The 13,020-nt window shown below is 38.2% G+C and overlaps 2 protein-coding genes across 3 annotated transcripts in view; both read left to right on the forward strand.

Moving 5' to 3' along the window:
* The window catches only part of PRKCB (protein kinase C beta), a 634,931-nt gene that overhangs the window by 504,401 nt on the left and 117,510 nt on the right, over positions 1 to 13,020 (forward strand). The gene's annotated exons all lie outside the window — the stretch shown is intronic.
* On the forward strand, positions 72 to 1,758 carry LOC100923233 (centrin-1). Its single transcript, XM_003761877.4, has one exon. It carries the CDS (start codon positions 121 to 123, stop codon positions 640 to 642), a length of 522 nt encoding a protein of 173 aa, XP_003761925.1. The 5' UTR covers positions 72 to 120; the 3' UTR covers positions 643 to 1,758.

A 13,020-nucleotide genomic window follows, 5' to 3' on the forward strand; every position in this document is an offset into this window, starting at 1 on the left:
AGCAGAAAGGTGTGGGCGGGGCCAAGGTGAGAGAGGGGGCGGGGTTTAGTTTGCGGGGGGGGGGGGGGGGGGAAAGGCTTCCAGACTCGGCATCTGCCGTTAGCCGTTGGGAGCGCAGGTATGGCCAGCGCCTTGAAGAAGCCAAACCTGGGCTCTGCTGCCCCGCCAAGAAAGAAGCTGGGCCCCAAACCCGAGCTCGCAGAGGAGCAGAAGCAGGAAATTAGAGAGGCGTTTGATCTCTTTGATACCGATGGAACGGGGACGGTGGATGTTAAGGAGCTCAAGGTGGCTTTGAGAGCTCTGGGCTTTGAACCCAAGAAAGAAGAGATCAAAAAAATCATAACAGACACTGACAAGGAGGGGACGGGGAAAATCAGTTTCAATGACTTCTTGGCTGTGATGACGCAAAAAATGGCAGAAAAGGATACCAAAGAAGACATTCTGAAGGCATTCAGACTCTTCGATGATGATGAAACTGGAAAAATCTCTTTCAAGAACTTAAAACGGGTGGCGAGAGAGCTAGGGGAGAACCTCACCGATGAGGAACTACAAGAAATGATTGACGAAGCTGATCGGGATGGTGATGGAGAGGTCAACGAACAAGAGTTCCTGCGGATCATGAAAAAGAACAATCTGTATTGAGGTCACTCTCTCTTCCCCTGTTGAGGCACATACAAATAATTTTACTGGTTATGAAAGTGCCTTGTTTTCATTTTCTGAGGCATCTCTAGAGTCTCTGCAGTATTAGAGACTGATTTTCCTCCTCCATTAATTTATCTAGATAATTAATATTGACAAATGCCTGATTTAATTGTATATTTTCAAAAGGATTTTAAAAACATAGTTCTAGAAAAAATACAACCTTGTAGATGGATTTTCCAATTTCCCCTCACCTTTTTGCCTAGTATCATTTTTTCCATTATTATTATACCAAACCCCAAAGCAAAATTCAAGAGTCATAGCCACTGAAGGGAAAACAAAGATCATCTCCTTTAAGGTGCCATTCCCTTATCTTGCTTTCATCACCTCTTCCTCCTAGCATGCTCAGGTATATGATGCAGCAGAACCATGTGATCAACTTATGGACCACCATTCCAAGCCATTGTTTCCCTCCCTCTTCCATCCATCCTTTTGATTTTCATTAACTTAGTTCTTTTAAGAAGAAACTAGCTTACCAACTTGTTTGTTGGGTCTGGAAGTACACGGACATACCTTTTGTCTTGTTCCATGGCATCATCCTCTCCAATCATTGCTGGGATAGCTGCATCTAGACACACTTTATACATCATCCTGGCAAATGTTCTTTCTCTTTCCTAGGCCAGGCCACCAAATGAAAAAAGCTAAATATGATGTTAGCCTCATAAATAGCACAGATTGGCTTAATTCTAATATTTAAAAAATAAGCATAAATATTTTTAGTTCATAAGGTTTAAGGGCTTAGTTGCTTTGAAAATTGGGGTGGATGGGGTAGGTCATGTTTCACGTATTTAGCAAAGCTGTTTTTCCTTTTCCCACTGTCATTGTCTTCAATAGAAACCTAATGTAACTGTGGCCATTTTCCACTGATTTTGTCATAAGTTCCTCTTTACTAGTTAGTCTTATTGGTCCTTGACTTTCTCCTCTGATATATGGATACCGACCGCTGAGTAACCCACATGGATAGTTTTAACACACTGCTTTGTAACTCCCAGTGGTCTGTTCTGTGTTGATGCTATTTATTTTCTCTGTTGTGAATAAAGTCTCTTGTTTAAAAATATATATATATGAGAATTGATCCCTTTCCATAGAAGCCTTAAATTGAACAAAGGGATTCCACCCCAATAGCTCACAATAACATGGTACCCAGGCACTATGGAGCAAAAAAAGTGGCCAAGCTTTTCTACCAAACTCTTGCCTTAGAATCCTAGAGGGAAATTCAATCACCCACCAACACTTTAACTCCCAGCTCACTAGTACTGGTTCAAGAGATGTTTGTCAAATCTGTAGCACAGTATCTAGCATTTATTCTAGACCATTTCAGACAAGGACTATATAGAAGAAAAGTCTGCTTATTTTAAAATCTCTACATAGAATTGAAACCAGAGTCATGGGCAGCACATTATTATTATATTGAGCACTCCTGGAGGCTATACTTTTCAGGAGTGGATAAGTGGCTCGCAGAATATCCTAGAAGATGCTCCTTTACATTTAAATTGTAATGTATAGGAAGGTCCAATCACAAGACAAGTAACTGACACATTTCTGTTATCAATCACTTGTGTGATTTTGGCTCATTTTTTTAACCTCTCTTGGTCTCATTTTCCTCCTCTATAAAATGAGGCTTTTGATCCAGAGGATCTCAGAGTTCCTTTCCAGAAGTTTCTTTCCAGATATCAGTGTTATAATTTTACATTTTGGAGGTAGAGCCAAGATAGTGTCAAGAAGGCAGGGAGTTGCTAGAGCTCTACCCAGTTTCCCTAGGAACAGATTATGGGGCAATAGAATCTACAAAAAAGCAGAATAAAACAATTTTCCAGCTTAAGATAACTTATAAGGACGTCAGAAAAGGTCTGTCTCACTTGAGTAAAAGGGGTACACAGCCCAGCAGAGACAAGGTATGGGCAAGCCAGGAGCATGTTCTTGGCCATAGCACAAATCAGCAAATGGAATCTCTCAGTCCTGACTCAGCAATATGGTGACATAACAGGACAATGGTGGAGACTCCAGCCCCATCTCAAAAGACAAAATTGTTAGCCTCAAAAACCAGGTAACAGGTGCGGCTAGGCTGGGCTACCTCAGCACAGTGAACAAATTGCCAGCATCTGAGGCCAAAGCTCAAAGACAATGACCCTGTGTGTGTCCCCCAGCACAAGAAGTTTGGGACAGTGCCTCCTATACCTCAGGAGCTTAAAAGTCATGAAATGGCCACACACAAAAAAAGAACCTTGACCATAGAAAGCTACTATGGTGACCAGGAAGATCAAAACACCAACTCGGAAAACAAAATGGTTATATGTGAAACCTCAAGAATGGAATATGAATTTGTCTCAAACCCAAAAAGCCTCCTTAGAAAGGCTCATAAAGTATTTTAAATGATGAGGTAAAAGAAAAATTAGGAAAAGAAATGAAAAGTATTCAAGAGACAAGAGTTTGGAAAAGGAAGGACAAAAATTGAAAACAATTCCTTAAGAAAACAGCAAAATGGGAAGGAAAATTTACTGAAGAAAACTTCTTAAAAAGAATTAGTAAAATGAAAAAGGAGGTATAAATACTGAAGAAAATCACTGCTTAAAAATTAGAATTGGGCAAATGGAAGCTAATGGCTCTGAGATATCAAGAATCAGTCAAAAAAGAGTGAGAAAATAGAAGAAAATGTAAAATAACTCAGTAGAAAAATAACTGATGTGGAAAATAGATCCTGAAGAGATAATTTAAGTATTACTAGACTATCTGAAAACCATGATCAAAAAAAGAGTCTAGACAGCATCTTGGGGAAAAAAATATCAAGGAAAAAAAACTACTCTGATATCTTAGAAATAGAAGGTAAAATAGCCATTGAAAGAATCTATCACCTCCTAAAAAAGATCACAAAATGAAAACTCCAAAGAATATTGTAGCCAAATTCTAGAATTAATCAGGTCAAGGAGAAAATACTGCAAGCAGTCAAAAAGAGAGAATTTGTTTATTAAGGAGCCACCATCAGGGTTACCCAGGGCCTAGCAGCTTCTACATTTAAAGGATTGGAGGACCTAGAATATGATATTCCAGAAGGCAAAGGAGCTTGGACCCTAACCAAGAATCAATTGCCTAGCCAAAGTGAGTATAATCTTTCAGAGAAAAAGATGAACATTCAATAAAAATAGGGAATTTCCAATCATTTCTGATGAAAACAGAACTAAACAGAAAATTCTGTCTTCAAATACAATTTTGTTTTTGTGAGCCAAGACCCAATACACCAAGGATACACACATGTATGTACACACACACATACTCCTTGAATAGTACTTCACCACCTGGGGACCACAGATTCCTAAGAGATTTGCAGATAAACTTCAGGGGCTTTATAAACTTGAGTAGATAAAAAATATCTTTATTTCAATATAATTGGTTTCCTTTGTAATATAATGGATTTTGTTTTATGCTTTTAAGAACATTATTTGAAAATGGGTCCCTATCCTACACCAACATATCAAAGGAGTACATGACATAATATAAAGAATCTGTCCTGGAGCGAGTTCTAGAAAAAAGTGATTAATTTTTTTTTTTATCGTACTCTGTATAAGAATACAATATAGTTAAGTCCACCAAATATCATGAATTGTGCTGCCCAACCACATTTAAAAAGACTTAGCTGGATCCTTCCTGTTCTCACTCTTTCACAGCCACACAAAAAACTACAGAATTTGCATCAGCCTTGAAATGTTATCCTTTCTGCTTCCTTCCCTTTAATACCCTGGTTACTGCAGACTTGGGTAGAGATGCTGATGCAGATTGAACCCAATTACTCACTGTAGCCCCAGAATAAGTGGAAAAATCATAGGACATTTCCTATACACAGTCCTTTCTGTATCCTTTTGTGCCCACATTCCAATATTGTCTTGTCATGCTAATATTAACCTGACCTAATGAGCCTCCATGTCAACAGAAATCCATATCTCCAACTGATCTGAAATTAAGCACAAGTTTTATCCAGAGTACATCCTACTCTGTGTGATGTGCACACAGTAGGTACTTAATAATTGAATTATGTTGAAGCTTATCCCCATCAATTCTTTTATTCTAGAATTGGTTACACAGTAAAGCCTTTTTTCCCTGTTCCCTTTCCCACCCCATGCCTCCTTCTAAAGTCCCATAATGAGCTTTGTGTTGATACAGCACCAGATGTCCCATCTCCAGTTCTCCAGAGCCTTGGTTTGATGTTACTTCTCTTGCCGTATGGAGCCTGCCTGTTCTGATTGGGGCTAGCCCCCCTCTCCATGTCCTCAGGGTAACCTGCTCAAACTCACTCAAAGAGTTTATTATAAGAAATCTTTTTTTTCAAGTTTTTTTTTTTCTCCAGCTCCTTTCTATGCTAGTGCCAGTGGTGAGTGGGCTTAGTATAGGAAGGATAAGAGATGCCTCCCTGAACTCTGTCAGATAAGTTGGGTATAACAAATGCTTCTGCGAAAATTAACAATGAATGCAAGCCAAGGTGAATAGGTAAAAAGAAAAATGAGTGTTGAAGTTTCTACAGGGAAGTTCCATATAACTGCGTCCCAGTGGGTCAGGAAAACGTGGTACCCAGGCAACATGAAGCCATCAAATGGCCAAGTTCCCGCACTAGATACTGGCCTTAGACTCTCAGAGATAATGTCAAGCATTCACTCATGTTTATTGAGCATCCCCACAGAGTATGGATACACTTAGGAGAGGGGGGTCCTTCAAAAAGGAATAGAAAGTCCAGTTCTCTTACTAGAGGATCTTTATTCCCTCATGGTCCAAATAACACCAGGCAGAGCACAGGAATAGTTATCACTTATATAAAACCCACGACAGCCGCTCCCTCCTAGTCTTATCCTATTAGACATTTTAAGCCAAGAACTTCTAGAGAAAAATCACATTTATCTTGTTACAAAGTCTAATGTTCAGTGTTAGTGTTTTAAAAGGCTCTGTTCTGTGGAAAAGGGCAAATTCCCAGTAAAAGTGGACAGTGTGTGTCAGAGGCCAAGCAGCAGAATTTTCTGGGGAGATGCAGTTTAGTTTTTTATCAGTTAGTGATAACATTTTGTGCTTATGTGTGAGTTCAAAAGTCAAAAAGCTGCAGAAAAGTGTAGAATCAGATTTAAAACTCACCAGTCCTTAAAGTAGGAGAACTGGACTAGGCTAATCTCATGACCATGCAGAAGATGTAAGCATCTGTATGGTGAGAGCTGAAGAATTCAGGACATGTCTGTGATCCCCAAAATGTCTCATCTCCCTGCCACAAGATCAGAAATTCTACCATTAGAAACTTAGATTTTGCTTCTGTCCCTTTGGTCAATTAAATTCAATAAGCATTTATTAAGCTCTTACTACGTGTATGACATAGTGATCACGATTGAGTATGCAAATACAAAACCCACCATTGTCTTAATTCTTAAAGAAACTTAAGATTTAGTAGAAGGGTTTATGATTCATAATTATTTTGCAAGACTGGATGAGACAAACAAAGGAAATATGTAGATGGTAAAGTTGAAGAGAAAGAAATCACTTTCAATTGGGGGATATAGCTAGAAAGTTGCATCTTAAAAGGAAGAAAATATTTTCAAAAAACAGGGATGTGAAGGAGAATGTATTCTAGGAATAGAGATAGTGCAGGAGAATGTTTGGAAGCCTGAGAAGGCAGGTTGAGATCAAAGGAATAGCTAACAGTCCTATTGAATAAGACACTATAAAGAACAAAAAGCAGCAATATAGAATCGGGCTACAAAAGTTAGTTGGAGTTATTGATAAATTTTATAGGGCCTTGTATGAATACAATCAATAAAATACAAAGCAAGGGTTGTATTTTATTGTGAAGTTAATAGAGAGTCACTTAAATTTTTTTGAGCAAGGCAGTGACATGATCGACCTTGGTTATTAAGAAAGCTATTTGGATGGTGGTGAAGAATATCTTGCAAGTAAATTTCCTTTTTCCCCCTTTTTTCCCCACTCCTCACCAGAGATGGCTGCCATTTATATGTTAAAATTGTTCTATACAAGATTTTAGTTATCAATTCTTTTTCTGAATGCAGATAGTGTCTTCATGTGAACTTTGTACTTAATTTGGATATTTGTGTAATAGTCATTTAAAGGAATAGCAAGCTGTATATAATATATTTGCAGTTTCATGTGCAATCATCTTGTTATAGAAATACTTGTTTTATTATATGAATTGGAAAAGAAACAAAGATACGCAGAGATAGGGACAGAGAGAAAAAGAGAGAAGCTTATAAAGGAGGTAGACAGGAAGCAGGGTAGCTAGTTAAAAAAACTATTGCTGGAGGGCAGACAATAGAAGGTGAGGACCTGAGCTCAGATGTTAGGTAGTGTTAATGGAAAGGAGACAGATGTGAGAAATGATGTGGATAGACCCAAAAGGATTTTATAACTACTTAGAAATAAAGAGAAGTCAGAAGTAATAACAGCTGATATTTGCATAGTGCTTTTAAGATTGCAAGGCATTGACAGACATTTTCATTTGCTATCCCTGTGAGGTATGAATTTTAGGTATTATTCCTATTTTACCAATGAATCAATGGAGGTTCAGGTTAAATAGCTTGTTCATGGCCATGCAGATTCCGGCCCAGGGGTCTCTATTGACTCCATGTGCAGTACCCATTCTTTCCACAATATTATTGATGTGACTTACTCTCTTCCCCTGTCAGGAAGAAACTATTATCAGATAATTGCCAGACTATCTAGAAAGGGCCCTCTTCAGCAACCCCCATTGTCCATCCTCCAATCTCTGGGTATCTTCATACAACCTTTTGAGATATTGATTAGCATATCTTTAGTCAGGTCTGAGACCCGGTCTGCCACCTGGCTCCTTGACCCCTTCCCCTGAGTTCCTGCTTTGTCTGGTCTCACTGAGAAAAACCCACATGGGTAAATTTCCTCTATAAATTCTCTTTAGACTAAGTCCACTATGAGGTATTCTCTTTCTCTCCCTCATAGTGCCTTCCTTCTGATAGTGACTTTCTCCTTACACAGGATAGTCTTAACTATCTGCTCTCCCAACTCCATTTCATATTTACTATTTTTGGTATTTATTTCATTCATTTTATCTGTAACCTCTTTCTCTAAATAAATATTACTTTTGCCAAAAAGAATGGCCATTGTGAATTGGTCACATGTTTATTTCTAACTAGATATTGCTATCCAGACCACATCACTAAGATATTTTCTAAGAGGATTCCAAAGTCTTCAGCCTGGGGGCCTAGGGAAATAGCAGTGTCACCAGTAGAATAATGGAAAAGCTAATAAGAAAGATAAAGTTTTCTGATGGAAATATTAAGTTCACTTTAGGACATTGGCATTTATTAAGAGACTATTATGAACAAAACATTTACTCCTAGGAAAGTTAATGCCCTGACCTATCAGTCATTAATACTTTAGTGTGATTGATCTTATCTTGGTTTCCTTTTCACAAATAAGTAGAAGGGCAGTTTAACCAAAGGGATATTTAGCTCTTGGAGCATTGTAGCAAAAGAGGCCATTAGAGCAAAACAGGGGAACCCAGGAACTTGGGCTACATGAGGTCACTGAAGGAAATATTTTTGGAAGGGAGAGGGCCTATAAGAAAATAGAAATGTGCTGAAAGAATCACAGAACTGAAAGTAAAAGTAACCTTAGATCATCTAATCCAGCCCACCCATTTTACTAATAGGGAAGCTGAAGCTTAGGCTAAAGTAGCTTGCTCAAGATAGTCATGCAGGTAAGAAATAACATAGCCAGGCTTCTAAATCAAGATCTGGAAATAAGGCTTTTTAATATGTTCTGCTAGGAGAGGTAGGAAACTAAAAGCAAACATTGCCAACTCCCCCATTTTGCCCCTGGCCAGGCCGGTCTGCTGAAGGGCTCTAGTTTTAAATGGGTCATGGAGAAGTTAATTTTTTCCAGGTCAACTAGCAGTCAATTTTATCTACAGAAAACACTTATGATGAGGTGTGATCATATTCCTTTAGAATTTACAGTTTTTCTAAGTGAACTGAATCATCTTTATTTCATTGTGATGGGGAGGGGAGCAAGTGGGGTAGCTTGGGGTTTAAGTGGGAAGTAGGGTTAGATGTCTATTGTTTTTTTTTTTTTTAAAAGCTCTAAATGAAGAAGGAGAGATAGTTAACAGTGTGGCAGAACACATTGTTATTCACCATGCGCCCTGGGGAATAACTCTGGTGAGTGATTAGCGATGGGAGCAGTGATTACATCTAGCTGTCTGCATCATTTCTGTCACATCTGTCTGGACCTGAAGGCTGTGTATGGGCAGAGACGAGAACATGATGGAAACAGCTGTTGGATGTTGCTAGGATGACTTCCCTCACTTTGTTAGACGTATCCTAGCATGAAGAAAGATTGAACCCTGCCTCTAAAGTCTATTCTCCTTAGTCCATGTACAATTCATTAAAAGTATTTTTCTTGCCTAGAAAGTAAACATCAAAGCATTGTTATGAAAAAATGGAAGCCAATATGGTCATTAATAGAATGGAGTTCATCAGAACTTTGAAGATCAACTCATTTTAGAATTTCAAGTTGTCTAAATGAACTTATATCAGAGGAAGAGTCCTATCTATAATAGATCAGACAAATAGTCACCCGGCTTCTTCTTGAATACTTCCAGTGATGAGGAAGTCACAATCTGGCACATACTGATTAATAAATACTTATTGACTGACTCAAGAAGCATTTTATTCCATTTTAGGGTAGTTTTCATAATCAGGAATTTCTTCCTTATATTGAACTAACATCTGCCCACCTTAAAACCAATTGGACCTGTAAAGCTAAGAAAACTTGAGCTTTGTATTCAAAACCCCATCCTAATTATTCATAGTGATAGTATATTAGAGTTGAAAGATATCTCATAAGACTATCTAGTCCTATCCTGTACAGTAAATAGAATAAGTCTAAATGTCTTCCATTTGAAAACCTTTTAAATATTTGAAAACAACTGCTACATTCCTTCCCCACCCTTTGAGTCTTCTCCCCAGGCTAAACATCTTCAAATTCTTTCTGCCAATCCTCATATGACATAATTTTAAAACTTCTCCCTGGTCACCCTTTTTGAATACATTACACAGGGGTCCTCAGACTTTTTAAATAGGGGGCCAGTTTACTGTCTTCAGACTGTTGGAGGGCTGGACTATAGTAAAAACAAAAACTTTGTTTTGTGAGCCTTTAAATAAAGAAACTTCATAGCTCTGGGTGAGGGGGATTAAATGTCCTCAGCTGCTGTAGTTTGAGGACCCCTGCATTACAGTATGTCAATGTCTGTATTAAAATATGTTGCCCCAAACTGGACTCAGGACCCCAAATGGAGTCTGGCCAAGAGAGTATGGCAAAAACTCTCAGTTCCTTATTTTGGACAACATGTATCTACTAATACATCTCAGATGTTCTTTTGTTTCCATGCCATGATGTTCACTTATACTGAACTTTTGAGTCCACTATCCTCCCACTCCCATTCATCTTCATTTTTTCAGATGAATGAATCCACATTCCTCACATCCTGTTTTTGTTCCGTTGATTTGCTGCACCCAGAGGTAGACCAGCACATTCATCCTTTTCTGGAAATCTTTACTGTTTTAAGATAATAATGATACTTGATTTTTATATAGAAATTTAAAATTTACAAAGCACTCTACATGGCTCATCTCTTGGAGGAGAGAAAGTAAAAGATTTCACTGAGAAGAGAAGGGGACTGTCAATATGAGAGTCAGAAAAGACTAACATAGAGAAAGTAAGTATTTTAGACCATCATGCTAATGGTCCTCACAATGAGACCACACTGGCCTCAAAGAGGGAAAGGACATCTCTGAAAACACTTCACTGGTACCAGAGTGTGATGAAGTGTGAGGAAAAACATAAACTGTTGCTACATTCAGATCTGCTACTTCACTTTTCTGGTTTCAAGTCCCAGCTAAAATTCCATCTTTTAGAGCAATCTTTTCCCAATCCTCCTTAATTCTAGCATATTTCCTCACTGATTGTTTCAAATTTATCCTTTATGCAACTTTTTGGCACAAGGTTATTTGCATGTTGTCTCCCCCGTGAAACTGTGAGTTCCTCCAGAGCAGGGACTTTCTTTTCCTTTTTTTTTTTTTTTTTTTTTCTATTTCTATTTCCAATTCTTAGAATTGTACTTGTTACCTAGAAATGTTTATTTAAAGCTCAACTCATCCCGACCCTTATCATAATTATTGGATAATTAGACTTGAAAAAAACATTTATGAGGCCATCTAGTCCAAGTCATATCTGAACAGAGATCCTTTTTATCAAATCCTCCCAAAATGATCATCTGATCTCCTCTAGAAAATTTCTAGTGAAAGTAAACTTACTACTTCTTAAGACAACCCATTTCACTTTGAGATAGTTGTAGTTGTCAGAAAGTTTTTCCTTCCATTATGACCAAACTTGCTGGTCTATATCTTCCTTCCTAGTTCTATTTCTCCAGCAATTCAGAATCCTTTGATCTTCCTTCCATACAATGGATTTTGAAATACTTGAAGTCGGCTAGCTTCTCTTTCCCTCTGCCCCCAAGTTTTCTTAGGCCCTTAGTTCCTTTAAAACTAGTTATGTGGAATAAGTATTACCATCCTGGACAGCATCCTCAGAATGGACTCTAGTTTGTCAAGATCTTTACAATATAATACCCTAAAGGAGACATGATATTCTGTTCTTACCTCCTACCATTTCCCAATATAAATCCTCTGCCCCAGGCAGGTCAGAACTCTTTATTATTCTCTATAGGTTTGTGGGATTGTGCTAAGATTAGTGGAATTGTTTTAAGATTACTTTAATGATAAAAATAATAGGAGGTACCTGAATTTAAAATGGTCATTTTAATTAAACATATATCCCTACCCCCACTACTTGCTTATATTCTTCCCTGTCTCTCAGGCTTGCAAGATTTCCTTAAGCCCCAACTTAAGAATCTCCTCCCAGGATCACAGCACTTAGAACTAAATGAGACCTTATCTAGTTCAGAGTTCAAGCCCCTCTTTTGACAGATGAGGAAAATAAGGCCACTTAAAAAGGAGGAAATATTTGTTGAAGGAAACACAGGTTTCCTTTCCAAATAGAAAAGTTAGAATTCAAACCCAAGCCTTCTTACTCCACCTGTAGTTTTGTTTTTATTTTTTTCTCCCTTCCAACTCTTCCTTTCTCCCTCCCTTTCTCTTTTCTTCCACCTTCCCTCCCTTCCTTCCTTTCTTCTTCCTTTTTTTTTCTTTCTGCCTGCCTGCCTGCCTTCTTTCCTTTCCCTTCTGCCTTTTCTTCTTGTCTTCTCTCCCTTTCTCTGCCCTCCCACTTTCTCATCTCCTTACTAGCTGATGAACTCATTAAGGGAAGGAAGCTGTGTCTTCTGCCCTATCCATATCTCTCCCAATGCTTCCTCAGTATGGACTTGATGTTTTAATTGATTCTTTAATCACAGCCCATCATAGTTTGTATTACTATGACCCCTTCTTTCCTTGAATTCCCTGAATTTACTATCTCCCCTGTTCCAGTCAGTCTTAAACATTGAAATAATAATCATGCTTCTTTTTTACTATTTTGATTATATCGTTCCCCTTCCAGAAATGCTGCAAGGGCTTCTCATCCCTCTCTTCTCTCATCCCAGTGGTTGAGAACCCCACCCTCACTTCTCTTTTATTCTACCTATGGTCTCTAGGTCAAAGATAAAGCTGTCACTGGTTTTAAACAGCTTCATCCTGGCTCTGAATTATAGGGATTGGTGTGTTGCCAATAAATGAATCCCTAACTCCATGTCTTTGGGCTTATAATTTCCCCTCTCATCTATCAAACCAAAGAGATTGATTTTGAGAGACAGCAGGTTATAATGGACAGAGTACTAGGCTCAGAAAAATCTGGGATCTAATTTCACCTCAGAGAATTTGCTAGCTGAGAGTCCCTGAACATGTTATTTAAGATCTCAAATCTTAATCTACAAAATAAGAATTTTTTTAAAATGACTTCTAAAGTCATTCGCAGGCAGCTAGGTGGCACAATGGATAATGCTGGACCTGGAGTCAAGAAGGCTCCTTTTTGTGATTTCAAATCTGGCCTGAGACATTTAATAGATGTATGAGCCTGAACAAGTCACTTAATCTTGTAGAGTTTCTTCATCTGTAAAATGAGTTGGAGAAGGAAGTGGCAAGTCACTCTAGTATCTTTGCCAAGAAAACTACAAAATGGGTTATGAAGAGTTGGCCCGGAACTGAAAAATGACTCAAGAACAACAAAAGTCACTTCCAGGTCTTAATTCATTGATTCTATAATCAATGATTATAATTGATGATTATCTAACATTCTATGCTCTCAGCTTCT

The sequence above is a fragment of the Sarcophilus harrisii genome, chromosome 1 (genome assembly GCF_902635505.1).
Source record: "Sarcophilus harrisii chromosome 1, mSarHar1.11, whole genome shotgun sequence".
In the NCBI taxonomy this organism is placed as follows: Eukaryota; Metazoa; Chordata; class Mammalia; order Dasyuromorphia; family Dasyuridae; genus Sarcophilus; species Sarcophilus harrisii.